The 21,224-nt window shown below is 35.5% G+C and overlaps 1 protein-coding gene across 2 annotated transcripts in view; it reads right to left on the bottom strand.

Moving 5' to 3' along the window:
- Positions 1 to 1,611: 1,611 nt before the first annotated feature.
- Positions 1,612 to 21,224, bottom strand: part of FAM102B (family with sequence similarity 102 member B) — a 28,334-nt gene continuing 8,721 nt past the window's right edge. Inside the window, exons 2-11 of one of the 2 annotated variants that reach the window (XM_030496189.1) lie at positions 14,433 to 14,553; positions 13,768 to 13,797; positions 13,164 to 13,280; positions 11,899 to 11,945; positions 7,695 to 7,801; positions 6,632 to 6,727; positions 5,894 to 6,074; positions 5,681 to 5,808; positions 5,211 to 5,280; positions 1,612 to 4,190 (exon numbers count right to left, since the gene is read on the bottom strand). In XM_030496189.1, coding sequence (XP_030352049.1) covers positions 4,148 to 4,190; positions 5,211 to 5,280; positions 5,681 to 5,808; positions 5,894 to 6,074; positions 6,632 to 6,727; positions 7,695 to 7,801; positions 11,899 to 11,945; positions 13,164 to 13,280; positions 13,768 to 13,797; positions 14,433 to 14,553 — 940 coding nt within the window. In that variant the 3' untranslated portion in view covers positions 1,612 to 4,147. The remainder of the gene's footprint in view (positions 4,191 to 5,210; positions 5,281 to 5,680; positions 5,809 to 5,893; positions 6,075 to 6,631; positions 6,728 to 7,694; positions 7,802 to 11,898; positions 11,946 to 13,163; positions 13,281 to 13,767; positions 13,798 to 14,432; positions 14,554 to 21,224) is intronic. The other variant, XM_030496191.1, reaches the window with a different exon arrangement.

Here is a 21,224-nt window from a genome sequence, read left to right as displayed (position 1 = left end):
GTTAGTGGTTGGAACTTTTTACTTATACATACAACTCTGAAGTCGGGCAAAGCTTTGCTAGCATTTGCTTGGTGATTTCACATAAAAACTCCCCCAAACACTTAGTTACTGATTTCTAGTTTTTAACAAGGAAGCAACAAAATAGCCTGTCCCTCAGAAATGGTAACAGCCATATTAAGCTGTGTTTTGCCCTTGTTGGCAGATCCTGCTGTGAGGCCACATAGGGAATTGAATCAACTAATCTGTCACAGAAACTTGTAGTGGGAAGAGGAGAGCAGGCCAGAATGAGTGGTTGGGTGGGGAGAAGGCAGAGCTACTCATTTTGCCTTAAGAATTACAGAAAATAATTTTTCCCATGCTTATCTTTGTCTCTTTTGTTTTCACATGTCAGGTCTACAAAATCCACTTAAGAGTTAAGTATTTAAAGTTTGAGTACTTCACATTCCTGCTTTTTTTTTCTGTAGTAGTAAAGGAAGATCTTATATCACAACAATGGTTTTGCCTTGGTATATTATATATGTGTATGCAACATTGGTGCATAGCCTTATTTTCATTAATGAGATTTTTTCCTTCCAGATTAAAAAGAGTGTCTAAATGACACATTTTCCTTACAATATATATGTCACTAAAACAGTCTGAAAACATGGAGGTAGAAAAAGCAAAGCATTTAAAAAATCCGCTTAGTGATTATATTTGCAGCTGCTGGTATTCACTAAGGTAACTAGCAGCTATGATTATTTTATGTATATACATGTATACTTTGTATTTCTGGAGGACCCTCCACTGTGAGGTCCTTAAGTGGAGGATTTGTTTGGTGATGAAATTTGCCTTTTATTCTATAAGGAAACTGTTGATTCATAAAACCAGAAGAGAGACAACAACCACAAAAGCAATTCTGGATATTCTGCTGAAATTTTGGAAACATTGCCTTCCTCTTTGTACTGAAAGACAGCGGCGGCTGGAGTTGCTTGTACATGGTACAGTTACTTCTCTTAATCCTTACTATACAATGCATTGATTATTGAACTGATCTGAGTGCCAAATAGTTTGTACTATAATTAGCTGCAGTTTTCACCGATCTAGATTTATTTTTTTTTTTAATGTAAGAACAGGTGCTTACTGCAGTACCAGAAGACTTTGTTATTTTGAATACATTGTGGAGAAAAGAAATACATACCACTAATATGTTAGAAAAATAAGAAGTTAATTTACAAAGTTATACAAACTATATGAAAAGTTAAGTAGTAGCATGTCTTTACACTTGACTGAGGAGGATTGATTTTGTCATTTGCAAGGTGAGGAAAGTCTGTACAGAGTGCCCTCAGTTTCCCAAAATGCTAAATGTGGAGCCTGCTTAATAATAACTTACCACTGTGCCTCACACTTTAAAATTGATTTTTCATTTGTGTAAGACTGACATATTACTTTTCCTCTCGGGGAGACAGATAAATAACTATGTACTAGTAACAGTGCCATTAAATACTTTGTGGACTGGAGATGAAGTTTAATAAGCCTCAAAGTTGAAAAGCTGTAGGGAAACTAAGATGGACACAAACTTCTAGTTAAGTTTGTAAATTTTTTCATTAAAAAAAGAAAGAATTAAGAAACAGATTCCAAGCTGAAGACATGAGTTTATTGAATGTCTGAGAGATTTGCATTTAAATACAGAAAAAAAAAACCACCAATACATCCTGAACAGTTTACTGTATGAGAGTCTCCAGTATTCTTATAACACAGTTTACAAAAAAAAGTTACTACATCTAAATATGAAGGTTATATTCCACTTAAAATATGCACAATTAGAGAGTCACTTCATAAAGAGTTGTAGGTCAAAGTCAGAACAATAAATTACTAGGATACAGTTTTATTAAAGGCTTGATTTCCATGTAAACTTCCATCCTATTTAAAACATTTGCTCAGGCAAGAAAATAATTGGTTTCCAGTAAACAAAATATCTAATCTACGGCAGTTAGCTGTGTCTTTTAACATAGAATACAAATCTAGGCTATGGAAATTCCCTTAAGAATTGCATAAATAGCTATACAATGTTTTTTGGAAGTCTTCTTTCTTCTAACTATGCCTATTTTTCGTATTAAACTTACGTAAGCTACCATCTAAACTACTACTACTGGTTTTAATAAATTTGCCCACAAGTGTAGCAGTGTTCAAGAGTACTGAAAGCAACTAATTTATTGAAATATCATGCATCTTTTGGCTTGCAGTAGGATTTTTTTTTTTTTTTTTTGGTACAAATGAATTATGTAACAGGAAAAGAAACTATCATGTTCTGGGAGATATGTAGTATACTAGCAGTTATGTAGTTTCTGTTTAAAATTGCTGTGGAGGACAGAAATGGATAATACCACACTTCTATTCACAGCAGCTAGAATACAACCTTTGTATTAATTTGTATTCATTCTTTTGCCCATTAAAACACTCTAAAGAGATTATAATTATCAGTAGGAAATAGAAGTATTTAAGTACCATAACTGAGAAATAGCTTATATTAATCATATTCAGTAACAGTATTCAGGCTTTAAAATCTGAAATTTCCTTAAAAACCCCTCACAAACAAAAATTAGTTTAATAATTCTTATATGGATTTATGGAAAACAAAGCCTGCTTTTCTTAATTTAACCTATTAAATATGGCCTACTTATACCTCAATAAAAGGTTGTCAAACATCGCAGCAGAATTTGAAGCATTCAGGGCTTTCAGAAATGGCCATGCTATTTGTGTTTTTATTAATCCAAGCCTTACTGATAAACAATCATAACAAAATTAAGGTAATTTGCAGTTTACAATTAAGTACAGTAGCGCCAAGCCTGAATTAGAACTATCACCTACCACATCCCTTTAAAAATAGAGTCTTTCATATTCCTCAGTGAAAATTTTAAGGGGGCTTTCATCTTTCTTGCCTGTCAGGCAAATCATTATTTGTGCAAATTTAAATACAGTACATTGACCTTAATGTAACAGTGGACAGATAGTGAAGGAAGAAATGTTCAACAAATCTGTTGCAGACTTTTTCAGAGTGCAGAGTATGTCTACAATAAAGTGCTTCTCTTAATAAGTTATATTGATAATAGTATAGATGTTTACCTAGTTTTAAAGCTTAAATTTCTTAGTAAATGGTTTAATCTCCCTGTACCTCCCCAGTCCCGCAAGGCACATTCAAAACACAAGCAAAGCACTAACTGTGAAGGAGTAAGCTACAATAAAAAGTTCTAAGTGGTAGTAAACTACTGACTAGGTTTGTAAACAGTACTATCCCATTGAATCTCAAGGTTCATGCATTATTTAAGTGAGTTTCTGTGGAAGCAGCTTTTGAACTCCAGACTTAACAATCAAGCCAGCTTTCTTGATAATACACTACTGCGCCTTAGTATTTTAATGTGAAATCCCACTTCTTTTGTCACTTGCATGAAAACAAATGTCACATTTCATGCATTAAAGCCTTTAAACTTCATTTACACTTAACAGAACTGATCACTGGCTGGTTTAGATCTGTTATGTTTTGGGTTTGGTTTTTTTTTTTCCTTTTAATGCATATGAAGTTCACCTCTACAGTTCAACCTTATAATGAAGTTATGATCAGTACTCTTAAGAGAAGGTTTTTGTTATGTTAAAACATAGCTATGCTGTTTTGTGGAGGCCTGAACTTTGACTTAATAATAATTTTGACTTGATAGAAGTAATTAGCTTCTGTAAGACTAAAATGGCAGGTAGGATCAAATTGAGTAATTAATTTCTTCTGGTTCATTTAAGACCAACTTTCAGAATCTTCTTTAGAAAAGAAGTTATGAACAAAGTATGTCACCACAAATGATCTCTTGTATGAAATACTGAAATCTGTCTCATTTCATCATGCTTCCAAAAATGTTTCACATAAGTTAAAGAGCAAGCAATTCCACTAGCATCAGGTGGAGCTTACAAAAACAGTCCAAGTGCTTGCACAAGGTATACATAGCTAAACATTGCCTTCATACCACAGAAGATGGAGCTCTGTGAGCAAGAGACATTCCATTACCTTTCAAAAAAAGACCACATTGAGTTCATTTTGGCTTTCACAACTCTTGCAACAGAGCAAACAAAACCAAATATCAATGCCAGAGCTCCAAGTTTTCCTCTTGTTTGTCATTCTAGTCTAGCGTTTTATCACCACCTGCTCATACGCTCCAGATCCTACCCTGAAAGAATGTTTGGAAAAAGTTAATTCAGTTGCAATTTAATTGGAACCTAAACAGCAACTATCACACATCAGCAAATTTACTGTTTGAAAAACCCCAACCAACCAACCACCCCCCCCCCCCAAAAAAACCCCAACTGAACAGCTGGTGCCAGAACTGCTACATGTGAAGGGTGGAAAATACGCAGAATTACCAGGCCACTGGGTAACCTACAGTTTAATGCATTAAAGTGCTTTGTGTTATACTGTAGTCAAAATGAATTATAAATAATGTTACTGAGAAGAAGTTATTGTTGGACCTCTCTTTAGTTCCTTAAACATTACATTTTGGGTACACCTCTGACCCCAGTTGTATCATATACATATAATAGTCTTTATATATATTTACACATAAACAGATAAATGTATTAAAAAAACCAGTGATGGTCCTATGATAAGATACAGGAAAAACATCTCTCCTAAACAACTACAAGAAAATAATCTGAAGCAGAATATCAAAGAAGAGAGTTTAGGGCTACAGATAGTTGGAAGATGAGCAAGACCTTGAATCAGGAATAGTGTAATATATAGAAACAGAAGGAGTTGTGAGCAAAATTAAAGTGAAGAAAATCAGGCTTGTTATCAGGAAGACATAAAAGTTGGATATTGTAAAGGCAGATGTGTAAAAAAACACTTAAGACTTTCTTCCAGCTCCAGAGAGTGACGTAGTAAGTCTATAGAGCTAAGATGTCAAACTGGTGCCTGTTTCCTGTGTCCATACTGAAACACTGCTCAGTTCTGAAAACTTTGAAACTGAGACTCTTCTCTTCAGAACCTCTGAAAGTTATAATTCTAAGGGCTGGCACATCAGTTCTGTTTTGGAACTAACCTATGTGCTTTGCTTTAAAGCCTGGCAATCTAGTTCTTTTCATGCTTTTAAATGATACAGAATAGAAAGAGACAAGGATCAAGAATGTATATACAGAACAACTGCTGTTTAAGATGCATTTTTGTTTATGGACTAGTTGTTCAGGCTACATACCTGTTAGGTAGGTGGTGGCTTCCAAAAGAAGTGCTTCCACCAGGGCCCACAAATAATCTTAAACCTTCTTCTAAAAAGCAAGGGAATTACCATATGTTAGCTTCCTTTAATGTTGCCTTAGTGAAACTACATAATTTTAAATCTACCAGTTTTGTAATTGATACTCTCAGATGCAAATATTTTAAGTAATGAAGAACCAAACTTCTCATGGTATAGGTTGGAGGAACTACCTTTGTGGTAGATTTGCTCCTGCTTTTTTGTTTTTAGGCTTAAAGTAATTCTCTGCCAAAGTTACCTGAGTCATGCAACGGTTTTTTCAACTTCTGGGAGGCAGGATAAAGGAGAAAATCTAGTGATCCATTTGTACAGTCCTTATGGCTACAAGCAACAGGGACTATGAAGAGAGTGGATTTTCCTAAGGCCTGTAATGTGCATCAATTTTCCCCTAGCTTCCTTATTTATCTCCGTACCTTCTGCACTTGAGTCTAAACTGAAGTCTTGACTCTGGAGTATTTTTTCGACTATATCATCAGCATCAACTCTGGTAGCATCAACCCTCTTCAGCTGTGACTCCACAGAGTCTTGCTTTACAGGATGTCTGCAAAATTAAACATATTTAGAGCTCTTAGAAGTGATACAGTAAATTGTATTTTGCTTCTGCTAGATAAGGTTGTCAAGTGTACCTGGAGAATTTTTCTGATGGTGCATCTTTAACAGATGTATCGATATTAGTTTCTTTTGGCTCAGACTCTTCACATGGCTCCAGAATACTTCCAATTCCTGTTGAGGTACTACCCTCTGAGGTGTTTCTCCTGTGAGAGAGTTCAGACAGACTGGATGATCTAGAGTGACATGTGCTGTATCCTGTTGGGAAAGTGCAGGAGAACTAAGTTAGGCATGTTCCTGAGAGTCAAGGTCATTACTTACATTTTACCATCTTGAAAGCAGAATTTGTTTTTTCTTGTAAGGAGACTTCAAAAGTCTTGGAATGCATACGCGTACATCAGCTAGGCAATTCACTTTGTGTTTTGTATTCTAGCATGTGCTGTTTTCTTTTTGTTCTAACTCTTGCTTCCTAACAAATATAATGACTTGGTGTCATTACTTCCACTTCAGCTTTTAGAGCTAAGTCTCCATTTCTATGTTACTTGTTTTTACACATGGAAGAGGTAAAAATACCATTTAGATGTATCATTAATTGGACAGAGCTAAGGGAAAAAGCTGTCTAGCATCTTAACAGATAATTCATTGTGCTTCTAAGAGGAAAAAAATGTTATTCTCCTCACACCTGAAATGCCTAGGAAAACGCTTTCAATTTCAAACCTTTTTTTAAAACACATAAAGTATACTTATTTTCTATGGTATATAACTACGAAAGTAAATAAACCCCAAAAACTCACAACAAAATTGTTAACAACTACCTGACAGTTTTGACTGCTGACTTGCATAGCTTGATGTTCTGGAATGTCCACATGCACCAAGTTCATCTGGGACTGAGGCACTCTTTGATGAGACATCTGCAACATGTGCAAGTCAGATACTGTTATACTGTTGCTAAAGCCAGCTTTATTATTACTTTGTCTGTAGTTGTGGTTAGACTCAAATGTCAGATTTCCCAGAGGGATTAGGGGTTTGACACTGGTTTCCTACAAACCCTTTGAAGACTCAAGTGCTGCAAAAATACCATGGATGTTAACAAATATGCATTCCTTAAAAAAATATAAAAATACCATGTTTCTGTCCAAATGAAACAGAGAGTACCGTTGGGTTAGAAATATTTGTATGAATTGTAGTTCTCGATTTGTCTGCTGTCGACAACAAAGAGATCATGCTTTCCATAGTATTATAGTAGAATGGTGTGCTGGATGTTTTCTGGCTGAAAAAGTATCTGTGGTTAATACAACTTAACTGCGTATGGTGGAAACTAAGAAAATATGTAAGAATCTGAAGCCTGTAAAAAACCACAGAAAACAAAACCCTCCACAAAAACAAAACCCCCACCAAATTCCAACTTGTAATAAAGTGGTTGAATAGTATTTTTTTTATAATAGTCTAAATTTCAGAGTAGCTACTTCAATTTTAAACAATACTTAGAACTTTTACCACTCAAAATTTACCACTCAAAAGTTACAAATATCCCCGTGATTCATAAGTTGAAAATCAAGGGCCAAATTAAACGCTCACTCAAAATACAATTCCAAAGCAATAAAGTAATGTGTCACACAGAAAATGTAAGATTTAAAATGTTAAAAAGAAGGTAGACTATCAATCCAATTGCTGATTTTTCTTTCCATTGAATAAACTGTTACAAAAGTAAAAAAGAGAGATTCCACTGATGTTATCTAGGAGAACGTGTCTCAACAAATAACCAAAGAATGTCCCTTTGTGGGACAACTGTCAGCATCCCTTTAAGATTTTGTACACCTCCTTGAAGCTACGAAGCCAATATAGAAGAACTGAGAAATTAAGAGCATTATTTTATACCTGCTGTGCCCAGATGTACTACTTTTAAGTTTTCTCCACCTTTCCTGTCTTCATGCAAAGATTCTGATTCTCCAGCAATTGCTATAGACATTGCTGTGGACGGAGGCCTGTAAGAAAAAGGTGGTTAAAATGTGTTGTACTTCTGCTGTAATCCCTTCAAATTGATCAGCACAGATTTTTCTTTTCAAGTAAGTTGGCATAATTCGTAGTGTGCTTCAAGTTAATGGGCTTGTAACTTTTTTTCTGAAAAGTTACAAGCCTAGCCCCCTGTTAAAACAAAAAAAAAAAAAAAAAAGGAAAATATAGAAATAAAAAAGTTCTGCCTAGCCCCCTGTTAAAACAAAAAAAAAAAAAAAAAAAGGAAAATATAGAAATAAAAAAGCTAAGGACATTTTACAGAATTAGACTACTCAGCCCTCAGCCCTCCAGGTTACTGAGGTTCCTTGGAAAGGCTTTTCCTTTTTTGATAGTTGGTGGAGTGATATGTGTTTATTTTGAAGTTCTTAATTATTTTTTGTAAGTTATGAATCAGATTAATTTATGTGCTAAGAATATATACAAGCCAGTACTTCATGGCATACATGACAAGATGGCAAGTTAAAAAAAACAAAACAGTTGGCCTACTTGGCTTGTGCACTGTGATGTACTTTGTTTTATCTCTGTTACAAGACATGAGGCGATTCTGGGCTGATAACCCTTCCTCTCCTAACAATGGGGCCTATGTTACCACCTCCATGTATTCTACTCTAAATTCTACCTCCTGCAAAATAAAAAAAAGCATCATGTACAACATAATTTAAATTTGGTTCAATATTTTAAAAGTTTTGTGTAATGCTTAAATGCTTGTTTCAGTTTATACCAAGACCTAAAGGGATATTTTTAAATGACTAAACCTCTTAAGTTTGTGTTTTGCTAGTGCAAAAGAATCTAATTAGAAAACGGCCAAGTGAAAGTAATCTTCTCTTGCAAGCAAATACAACTAAAATACATTTCAAGATGTTACCTACAGTTTTTCTAACGCGTTGTTATTTTTGACTTTGGGAACAGACTATTGGTCTGCATATAAATAGATTTTTGTTAACATCTTTAGATTTTACATATTCAATAAATTAGTCACTGTCTTTATGTATAGTAACATATTCCCTCTTATGTTTTAAAGAGAGAAAAAGTGCTTCTAGGCAGACAATGCTTGTGTGACTTATCTTCCTAACTTACTTATGAAAGCAAGAACTGAATGCTTTCAGGGATGTCACCCCAGATCAAACACCAAGCCTCCTAAGCTGCTTCATAAAATATGTAGCTGATTCCAGATTGTGTAATTGCTTTAAGGTTGTTTTTTTCCTTCTGCAAAGGACATCTGGATTAGATAAATTTTTTGTTCTGTTTGTGTTGAAAGTTTACGTTCCAGGAAATGGTTATATCATCAGTTTGGAAGAAAATGCCAAGCCCGAATAATTTCGTTAGAGATTTTTTCCTAGGGAGCTAGAAAACTATTTAGGTACTAATTTGAACTTCTTCAGTACCAGCCAGTAAGAACAGAAACACACTGTTTATTGGTATGCAAGATTAATGATTAGTTAGATGCCTTTGAGAAATTGTTTATCAGTACCAGTGATGTCGTTGTTAATAAGTCTGACTCAAAAGTAAATCAAGAGGGGTTAAATAACTAGAGATACAGAAAAGCTTTGCCCAATCAAATTTAGATAATACTATCTTACTGTTTATTCAGTAAGCACAAGATGAGCTTTTTACAGCATTCTATTCTTTTGGAAGCTTAGGCGAGCAGAAAGGGTCTTTAGTTGTGCAAGTGGACACTGAAGAGTTCCTGTGGTGAATCATCTGAGCTAGACTGATGCAAGCACCATTCTCAGATTTCCTCAGAAACAATGGTAAGGACACAGCCACAGCAATAATGCAAAGTCTCAAGTTGCTACAGAGAGCAGTTCTTGATTGTCGTAATTACACCTGAATTTACCTTGAACTAGCTAAAACCTACAAATCATGAGTTAGTTCATACTTTTACTTGAGACTGAGTTAAGAGATCAGTGCTGCTTTTCTTGGAGCTGCAGCCCCATTTCACTCTAAGTGCAATCTTTTTTACTTAAAGAAGACTTAAGTATCTGTTCACTGCTACAGATTAAGCCTGTATGAGATTATTATTCCTATTCATTGGATTGTTCAGAGGGACATTGATTGCTTACATTAATCTGATAGAAGATGAATTTAAATTCAGTTTATAAATTCAGTTATATTTTGAATAAAAAACCTAATCCATACTGAAGTAAAAGTGTTTTGAGTGTAGCAGTTTGTAAGCAACCACTATATCTTTACAATGAGAGATACCTTTGATGAAACATAAGGTCTGAAAGTATAAAGGAAAGTTGAGAACCTACACAATAAATTGAGATTGACATAACACGAGTGAAGCTAGCAGTTTTTCCCAGCTTGTTTTCCTTAAGCTCATTTTCTTTTTAAGTTATATGTAATACTTGGAATTCTGCCTTAGATTATTTTTGAAAGGGCCAACATGAGAACAAGCATATTGTCTCAGACTAAAGATCTGTCTGGCCTTGTGTCCTGTTTCTATCAGCAGCAAACAACAGATGCTGAGAGAACAAGACACACGTAGTAATCTCTCTCCTGAATATTCTTCCAGCATCTCCTCATCGGTAAATTAAGTATTTCTTGAGCTTTATGTGATGTTTTATGCTGAATAGCCCTCAATAATTTTTCATTCAGGAATTTGTCTTAATTCTTTCTTGAGCTTTTAGTATTCACAATGTGGAGTAGCAAGGAGTTCCACACATGTGGGAAGAATTTTGATTCCGTCTCCTACTAGCTTCAGTATAACAGTGTGGTCAATAAAGTGAACTGAAGAAAAAATGGAGTTAAACTAGAATCGAATTTATTTTGAAGGAATTATTTAATCAACCCCTCCCTAAACATCTTGTGACAAGTAAAATACAACAAAGCTGGTTTAAACCTGGTCTAGACAAAATTGCCATATACTGTCATATAGAATTAGAAAAGATTGACATTAATCTGGAAAGCACACACACTTTGAAGAACCCAATCTACCAACATTTTGAATTACAGAAAAGCAATGGCATTAAGAATGTTGGCAAATACTGAGGAATTTTCCACACTGCATTCATGGAAGCAGATTCTATACGTATCTCCAAGCCTATCCTTAAAATGAATGGCTTTCAGGTTATTATAAAGTATCTCTTATAATACAAATTATGTGGGAGCTCTTCACTTCCTACTGATCAGGATAGTTAAGCCATGGTTAGAAATAGCCCATTGCACTGTTTCAGCTATCCACTCAGCTAAGGTGCCCCATAACAAAATGGCTTATTAGTCTAGAAAGAAAGGAACAATTTCATTTTACTCATGACTAGATTTTTCCCTAGCATGCATGATGTTTCTCTTCTCTGGTTAGTTATGGAAGCTAACGTGCTCTGGCAAAACTATTTCATTTCATTAACTATAGATTAAGGACAGTGAGGCCAAAGGATCCTGAATACATAACAGTGTATTCTACTAGCTACCTCTCCCCTCAGATGTTACCTCTTACATCTTTTAGTAAGTTGCATGTCTTTGCTAACAGAGAAATATCTGTAAGTGCTTTCTCTTGTACTAAGTCATATCACACTTCTGGTTTTGGGTTTGTTTTTTTGTTTCGTTTTCATTTTAGTTGTTTTAGTTGTTGTTGTTTTGGGGTTTTTTTAAATAAATCTTTTGAAATCACCTAAGACTTGTGAGTAAAAGGTATAAGACCACGTTTTCCAAACACAAGTATTAATCAGATCACCCCATACCAATATAACCTTACAGCAGGAATGGTTTCCCGTATGTTTTTCTCTGCATTATTTATTTATTTATTTACAGGTGTGCAGGCTAGTATTCTTTGCTAGAAAATATGCTAAGCATTTAGCAGCAAGGAGAACTATGACACTTCTACTGGTATTTTTACCATGTTAGCCATTATTCAGCTACCATCCCATTTGTTTGTAATTTTTTTTTTATATTGTTAAATTGGAGAGATTAGTACTAATCTATTAATCCATATTAATATTAATACTGATGTTATAAATATTAACAATCTATTACTCAATATTTATAAATGCAAATTGGAGGTATAATTCTGAACATGGAATGTATGACTAAAACACTGTCCCACACAGATTTTTTATAAACTTACATTTTAAAGCATGGGTCTCCAGACATTAGCTGCATATTGATCAAAACCTACACATTAAGAAAACAAAAACCCACTGTAAGAAAAAAAAATTGAATTGGTCTGCGGTACATGGTCATGTCACTACTTTACACTTGCCACAAATCTTACATTTAAGTAAAACAAAATGGCATCCTTACAGATGTGAATAAACACACTTATGCCCAAAAATACTTTTTTTTCCTAGTACACATGCAAACAAGACAAATTAGCATTTAAAGTGACATAATTGCATGTACAAGATTCTGCAGAAGATACATGGATGAAGAAGAATCTTAGAATCATAGTTAAGATGGCTTCAAGGGAAAAATAAAGAGACAGGAAATCTAAAAGATTAACGAGTAAACAGAATATTGTTTAAAATAGTGGGTGCTGAAGTATGTTCTTTGCTGAGAGTGTTTAGCAAACAGCTAGCATATGAGAACTGGTTGTGCTAACACCAGAGGTAAATAAAACCACAAAAGGGTAAATAATGCCATAGGACAACAAATCATTGAGAAGGCTTGTTAGCTGGGTCAAAGCCATCAATTATAAAGTTTTCTGGAAAAAGTCTAAGTCTGTCTTAAAGAAATCACAAAGTGCATGCTTAAACAGTGTGCTCGGTAGTGTGAGAAATTAATCCTAGTGCTTTGGTAGGAAAAGGAAAAAGCTTACTCCATTTTTTTAAACTCCCTGGATTAACGGAGAGAATGGTAGGGTGGATTTCTTGCAACAATGCTCCACAGTTATTACTTTCATTACTATCAAATAGAAAACGGAAAGTTCCAGGAGTCATTGAGGTGTTGAAGCTGGCTTATACATAAATAAGCCAATTAAGAGATTCACTCTTAGAAAGCTGCACAGGAAGTTGCCCAGTCTTAAAGATATAATCGCTACATATATATGAATGTATTAACTTTTTCATCTTACTTCCCTATTCCTTTTTTCAATTCCTGTTAGAATACGAATACCTTTTGAAAGCTTTTCTTTTACAGCTATTCAGCTCCTTTACAAAGAGTAGGACAAATTCTGTTTTGACTGCGTGGATTTTAATGATTCTCTCTAAACAATGCTGATGTTTTTACTTTAAATAGTATTCCTTCTAGAAAGAGGTTCACCCAATATGCTTTAAATTTCATTAAGTATTTAATATTACCACTAGTTCTCTGTTTTATTAGTCTAAGTATCAGTCTTAGTTCAAGTATAAAGTATCAGTATTAGTTTAAGTATTTCTTAAGGAAACAAATTACTTTGAGAATGGAGTTATCCTGTCTTGTATTTTTGGTATCATAACCTTCCAGTAAACATCGACGAGTGGTATTTCCCGATCCAGCAAACTCTGCAAGATTTAGGTCTGCAAATCCCAGCTGTTAAAAGAAAATTACAAAGTTAGTAATAACCATATTACTTGTACTTGTTACATGCACAGCATTGAGTACCACCAACAGCAGTTTCTCTCAAATATGAATAAGAAGATACCCTTTAATGGGAGTGGCCCAAGGCAAAAAGCAGAAAACAAACTTTGAGTGTCAAATTCTGCATAATTCTGTTTTCAGTCTCAAGAGAGAAAAAGAACAAGAGGAGTTTATTTTTAAAAGTAAACAGGTGCAGAAGGGTTTACTTTTATCAATCCTTTCAACATACTAAATTGAAAGAAAAAACATTCTGGTGGTATAATATAATTATATATTTATTAAACACACTCTTTGAGAGTTCCAACACCACTGTGTCACTATAATGCACATAATGAACCCATGGGTATTAGAGTAGTATTCTGGAATTACTTTAAAAGGACATAAAATTATAAAAAAGAAAAGGTAATTTGTAGGCAAAATTAAATACAGCTCAATTTACCTTTGCATATGCCTTTCCTCCTTTTAACTCCTAGGAAAAAAGAGAAAAAAAGTCATGCCCATTAAGCTATTAAAGATACTGACTGGATTTTTTTGTTTGTTTTGTTTTGGTTTTTTTTTTTTTAGAGAAGCAAATACTAATCTTCATTTTAAAATAGCTCAATACACATTTGCTAGGCTGTACTGCTGTAATTTAGAACTTAGTATTAATAATGTTCTCGGTGCAGGCCAGCAGGAGACTGTCATCTTGCAGAGAGGCGGAAGGATGAGTGCCTGATGCCAACCAGTATTTGGCTCTTGCCAGGTCTAGCCCCAAAGGTAGGACATGCTGAGTAAAAATTCTGGTACTTAGCATAGTTCAAGGCTTCTAAGTTTACTGCTGCTTGGTAGAAGTATCTGTCAAGGGCTAACTTTATAAAGACTGATAAGTGATTACTTTGCTATCCTGCTGGAATAAGTGTTTCTTTCGAAAAGAAAAAAAATGCAATGAATTAGTCAAACTAAGGTAATTAATAAGATTACTATGAAATTTCTACTAGAAGAATACCTGACATGGTTGCAGCTAAAATTTACTTTAGGAAGTTTATCAGACATTTAAAAATTAAACCAAAACAAGTGAACAAAGAGCAGGAAAAGAGGAGAGAAGGGGAAAAAAAGGCTGCTTACCTTCCGTACAGACACCCTGCAAATGCAAGTATCCAAAATCCCTGTTGTGGCACTGGCACTGATTTTACACATAAATAAGAACTTCTTCTTCCAGCGGACACAGTTTGCCTGTACTACCTCTCTGCAAAAAGAGAACATATGTTTCATATTATTTGCATATGCATTCAGGACCATAAAATGCAATAGGACAGCTCAAGAACGAACACTGGTTGTAGAGTAGTCATGTCATGCAAAATCAGTTCACGGCCTGAATCACCCTCCTTCGTTCTTCTCTTTGTGTAGCAAGACTAATAACTGTTTCAAACCTTGACCACGGTATTAGACCTACAGAAAAATTCAACAGCCATATGCTTTTGCAAATGAATGGGACCCCGATTTCTCCAGTTTGCTTCAGGTGAGTGAAGTCTTCTTGAACATTAGCTCCCAAGCACTGTCTTCCAAGGTGCTGAGCTTTGGAATGTGCTCAAGATATTGTATTTGACAAGAGTTTTTTCAATACAGAGGAAGGGATACAAGCAGAACCAGATAAATTTGAGGCCTGGAAAACTACAAAGGAGATGATATACTGTAATCAGATACAAATTAATGCATTTGGGGCAAACAAGAATTTCAGGTACTACATACCGGGACCTTGCCGTTTGAGAGCAAAATAAGACAGCTAATATCTGAACGTATTTGTTTATCACAGAAGGATTACAACATGATAGCATGATGCAGCTGAGAAAAGGCAAAATGGAAGATGCTTTCAGCTGTATTAATTTTATTTTATAAGTCTCAAATGGAACACATCATTCTGTTTGAGTAACTCTGGTTGAGCAAGAACAGACTCCAAAATGAATGGGTATAGGGAGGACAACCAGAAAACTCCTGTACCTTATGAGAATAAATTATATATAATAAAAATACACTAGTGATTCAAACACTTTAGAGACCAAGTAACATTAGTCAAATGAAAAGCAGTTAGGACCAAAATAAGGCATAACCAAACACCCATTTTAAACTGAATACTACAAGGTCTCAAACCACAGAGCAAGTTTCTAGAACAGCCTTCAAACAAGGGAAGTAGGAGCAAAAAAAATCCTACTGTATTTAAAGACAAGATTGGCCAGTTTGTCAATAAGAAAGGACATAAGAACTGTGATTTTGAGGGACCTCCCAGAATGATCAGAAATTCTTTTCTAGTCTCAAGTTTCTAAACTCAGAACTTGGAACTGTGGAGAAACCGTGATAATTTCTTCTACCACTCTAGTCATTTAAGTACAGTCTTCCCATATTTTCACTCTCTGCCATTTTTTCTAATAGATACATTTCTATGATTTGTATTAACTTCTTACAGCAGCTTATTATTAAAGAGCCAGTTTGACATCTTTAACAGAGGAAGAATTCTATGGTTCACATGAGCTGGAGTCAGAGTTTGCCACGTGTGGAGAAATGATGAATTGCAAGGCTCAAGCAGAAGCTCCAGTTTGCTGTGCTGGTGAGACTGCCAGCAACACCACTCACAGGCACCGTGACTTCCTAAGGTAGGAATAAACTAGCCTGTCTACAATGAGTCAGTTTAGTGACCACAACAGAGTAACGGGTTCTGATGACACAACGGTGAGTCATATTCCAGCATGTGACTGAAAAGGAGCAGGCTCTGTACACCATGAGCTACCTTTTATCTGTTATGTTTTATGTTGTAAACTTTCCTGTGCTTTGGAAAAAAAAATTAAAAAAAAAACCAAAACCAAACAAAACCAAAAAACCCCCCCCAAAAGAAACCCAAACCAAACTGCCAGTGTGTGAGTTATTTAAATCAAAGTAGAACTAGAATTCAAAAAAAGCAAATTACAGATAGTTACGTAGTTCCTCTACTGGAAACAGGCTCAGGCAAGAAGTCATCAAGTAAAATACAACCTTAAAGGGATTAAAGGGATATTTGATAACTGCTAACATTTGTTACACTTAAAAAGCCTAAGAATAACTATTGTAGGTCTTCTGTGATAATTGCTCAACTCTCAGGTAAAGCAAATAGTCAAGTAGATACCCACTGTCAAGCAGAACACAGCTATCCAAGTGCAGGGGTATTGAGGGTCTGCATATTTGCAGGTGTCATACTCTGTAATTAAAGATAACACAAGTGCTGAGGACACACTGTTTTTTCTGCAGATGACAATGGTCCAGCCTTACTCAAAGTAACTTAGAAATGAAATCTTCAGAATTGAGTTTAAGCTCTTTTTTTCCCTAAGTAACAATTTATTCTAAAACCAAACCAAACCCAACAACAACAAAATAGAATGCCCTCTTCTGTCATAGAAACACCACTACATCAAAAGCAGTTTTACCACAAGCAGGAAAAAAAAAAGAGAAAAACCTTTTTCATGACCTGCCCAGCTGCAATATTTTTCTTCAGATAGAGAAGGGATATTTATGTCACTATCTTAAGTCATCAAGGAGTACTCTGACTCTTCTGTCAGCAGTTCTATCAGGATAGACTGAGAATGCTAGAACCTTATGAAACAATACTAATGTCCTCTTGTGAGCACCAGATGCAGCAGACTGCATTGATACTGAAAGACAATAGACTGGCTCATGGCCTCAACCCTTCTGATAGTCACCCTAACTTTCAGGAGCTTGTAGGACTAAAAAGACTGAGCAAGAAGGTGAACTTGAATGCAAGTTAATTAAATTCTATGGTTGGTCAAAGTTTTCTATCACTGAACCCATCAGATTTTGGCACACCAGTATTATTCTTCCCAAAAAAACCCCAAACACATAGACAGAAAAAAAATCCCAGAATCAGATTTTATACCTAGTTTCAGCACAGAGTAAGAATCTCAGTTTTAACACACCGCTATACTTAAAAAACCTCTACATTAAGAGGATAATTAAAAATGCTGTTGCCCAAGCAAAGTGATTGTTGTAGCTGCTGTCCTACTGGGCTTTGAAGAATTACAGAAATTAAACTTTACCAGAAATAACTAATCAATAGTGAAATACATGCAATTATACAAGCCTTTATTAAGTTTCAAAAAGGAATAATTCTTAATCCTTTCACTTAACCTCCTCCTGCATTCTGTCTCTACTCTCAGATCAAGGCATGCCAGCTATGGCCATGAATCCGCAGGGAGCCTGCATTTGGTTATTACTGTGCATCCAATAATATCTGCAAAACAATTTGCCTTGAGTGTCCTTTTGGAAACTAGAAGCAATGTAGATTTTCTGCTATTCATTATAAGGCTATAAAACAATGCTACAAGACAGAAAGTGTTCACTTATCTTCCATAAAGTTCAGAAAATCCCTTCTCATATCATCTGTTCATCATACAAGTAGGACAGTTGTCATTGCCCTTACCACCCTTCCCTTATCACCCAAGATACCATTGGGACTACCAGTAACAGAATGACATTTCCTCCTGTTCACCATTTTGTGAAGTTCTTTTAGTGTTTTTACATCTATAACATTTCCAGTTACTAAGTAAAAATATTTTTTCTTACAAAAAAAAAAAGTTTCTGTAAACTCATAGGGTCAAAATAATATGCCAAAATCTTTGTGCAACTCTCAGTATTACAGTTTCTGCTTCTCATAACAGCTTTCTACCTCTACAGCAAACTACAGTTTTGATGTAAAAAGCAGCTTTACATTGTAGAGTTATATAATATTCCAGACATCACTAACATTATAGTAAAACATGTTTTAGTGAACGTTAAATGTATTTTTGCTTGTAAATACAGGATAAATTTAAGTAACATCTGCTTGAGAAATGTGTCCTTAAAACTTTTAAGTATTTTGATTTCAACATGCCAGTACTACTGTATGTATAATATTGTTCAAGTAAGATGGATAGCACAAAACCACTATGCTTTTGGAAGAGTCAATCCCCTCATGTCACAGGTCAGGACTTATTCAGGCAAATAATTTAATAAACATTAAATAGGATGATCAGGATTTTTAAGTTTTTACAAACAAGAAAGTAAAAGTTACAAAAAAAAAAAAGCCTCAGTTATGGATACTGATACTTTAATTCTTGTAAAAATAAAATCAAGTAAAACCAGCAATACCCCTTCCTCCCCGTAAGAATTTCATAAGAATGTCAAAAAAGTATAACACTGGCACACTGTTTCAAAAAACAAGATATTTGAAATATTTGAACATGATCTGCAAAAAAACCCCAAGCAACTGCCCCCACTCCACCAAACAGTTCTAATTCCATTAGATAAAGAAAAATTGACATATTTTAATGAATGTAATCTTTGTGTAAAGAAAAGCACCAGCAAGTTATTCCCCTTGTGCTGAAAAAAAAGGTCAAATAATCAGAACATTTAACTTTAAACAGTAATATTGAAGTTTAGAAGATTCTTAGTTCAAGTGCAAAGCCTTTCGAAAATAAACAGTTATATTGATTGGTTGCTATGGAAATGAACCCAGATAACTTCTTGGCAACTGTGCCTTTGCTACAGGGCATGCTGGAGAAAGCTTTCCATTATGAGTCAGTTTCCTACGAACCTCACAGCCACTTTACCACATGCAAAGCAGAAACAGTTGGTTTATGAATCAAAATATATCTTAGTTACCAAGATGCATTCAAATACACACTAGGTTGTAGTGCTTTAGTAATACCTAACCAAGAATACATTGAATAGACAGATATTACAAGATAAATTGATTCCAAAGTCTAGTATAAGTTAACATCAGTTTAACAAATTGTTTTTCCTTTAGAGAGAAAATTTCACATTGACTAGATTTCAAATGCAATATTTCAGCTGTAGCCTTTTTCTGTCTATGTACCTAAAACATACACATTTGCCATTTAGAATGATGAATAAAATTATTGTTTTTTTCTCTTCTGATCCCCAAAAGAGAAAAATCAGCAAAAAAACCAACAAACCAACAGAAAAGAAACAACAAATCCTAATCCAGTCAACTTCTCATCCTCATTTGTGAACAGGTCATCACCTGGCTCTTTTTCTTTTTTTTTTTGGAAGGTGTTTATGACGAGCAGATCATTTGTTCATTTCCACATCAATAAAGGATATGAATAATGGCTTGTTTCAGCAAATAGTTACAAATGCAAAACCAAATCATTTTAAGGACCTTAAGTGTCATGGGAAAAATCCCTTTTTGCCAAATGGAAAAGCCTTAGTAGCAGAGGCTTAGAAATAAAGAAGCTATTGTTGGCATTTTCCAAAATACTGTGTTCCTTTAATTACAGAATCATGTATTCAAGTTTTTATCTGAATTATTCTAGACAGCCAATTGTTACATTTAGCCATATTAGCATGATTATGTTAAATGGATTATTTTTCTAGTGCAATTATTTTAGAATCATTGGTCACCAAAGAAACAATATGGGGAGCACTTTTTTTTCGGTTTTAAGATGCCATTCAGTCTTTATATCAGATCGCTGTCACATTAAACTACTTCTGGAAATACTTTTGGAGTCAACTGAGTCGGTACGTTTCCTTATATTAAGGAAAGGGATGCTTTCTTTAATATAAGCTGATCTTGCAGCTTTTGGACAGAACATGAGTTACCTACTCACTATAAATACCTTCAAAAAATATCTCCATGAGGTAAATGGGAATATTATTGTTATAAGTATTACTTTTTAAAGCTGGTAATTTGATGGGAGGGTTGCTTTGGCCTTCTAAGAATTGCTGCAGCCAGGTTCTTAGAGTACAAAGTACAGTGAATAAAATGCCGTTACAGGAGTTATCTCTGAGCAAGTATGACTTTTCCAGTATTGCCTACGTTTTGCTTGCTTTTTTTTAGGTGAAAATATGTCATGTTGATGAGACAGCCTGAGAGAAGTGAGGCTGCTGCAGCTCCACTCCCCAGATTCAACCAGTAGCAAGGCTGAAGATGTAAGTAATCACCTACAAATAGCACATGTACAGAGCTGGCCACACAGATCACAGACATGCAGAGCACTCACAGAAACAGCCAGCATCAACAGGTTCATCCCACTCCCCTCCGGCTGAACAGGACAGAGGTCTGCTAGCAAGACCTGTAAATATGTGTGTATAAGGCTCAACAGCTAGTCCTGCTTGATCCCTGATAGCATTTATACACTTGCACACCTGCACTTGGTCCAGCTGTTGGCACTGTCACAGGTCTGACTCCTTGTCCCACCCCAGGGGCCGGCATGTGGTTTCACTCATGTGGTGTCTCCAGTTGCTGGCACCTGGGCATATGGGTACTCTGGCCCATGATCCCAGGCCACTTGCTGGCACAACAGATACACAGGCCCCTCTGACTCACAGTCCCTCTCTTATGGCTGGCACATAAGTCCTCTCACTCAGGTCTCTCCTGGTGCTGGCACCGCAGGCACCTGGGCGCTCTGATGCACTGTCTTCACTTCAGTTGCTGACACTCAAGAGCCCCCCATACAGACTAAACAGAGTGTCCTTCACCCAGGAAAGAGTTAGAATGTAGTTCAATATGAAAATACAATAGACTGCACTGGTCAGAAACAGTGCATTCCAAACAGCAAACAGCAAACTATTTATACCTAGCTGGCCCTTTTATCCCCTTACTTTGCTATCTTCCCCACACTTCTTCCTCAGATCACCTACATTCAGCCCTTTCTCCACCTTTAGTTCCTCCTTCAAATATCCCATAATAAGCCTCTTCCCCTGCATCCCCTGATGTGTCTCATAGTGCTATGCAGCAACTCCTCTCAGCCCAAAACGTGCTTTAGTGTTAGCTCAATGTGATGGGCTTCCTGCCTGGACAATGGAGCTGAGGCTCTCCTGGGACATCCCTGGGAAGGGCTTGGACAGGGTGTCCCCTTGTCGCGTCCAGACAAT

This window comes from Strigops habroptila, chromosome 8 (genome assembly GCF_004027225.2).
Source record: "Strigops habroptila isolate Jane chromosome 8, bStrHab1.2.pri, whole genome shotgun sequence".
Taxonomy (NCBI): Eukaryota; Metazoa; Chordata; class Aves; order Psittaciformes; family Psittacidae; genus Strigops; species Strigops habroptila.
This window is presented reverse-complemented; position numbering and strand designations above follow the sequence as displayed.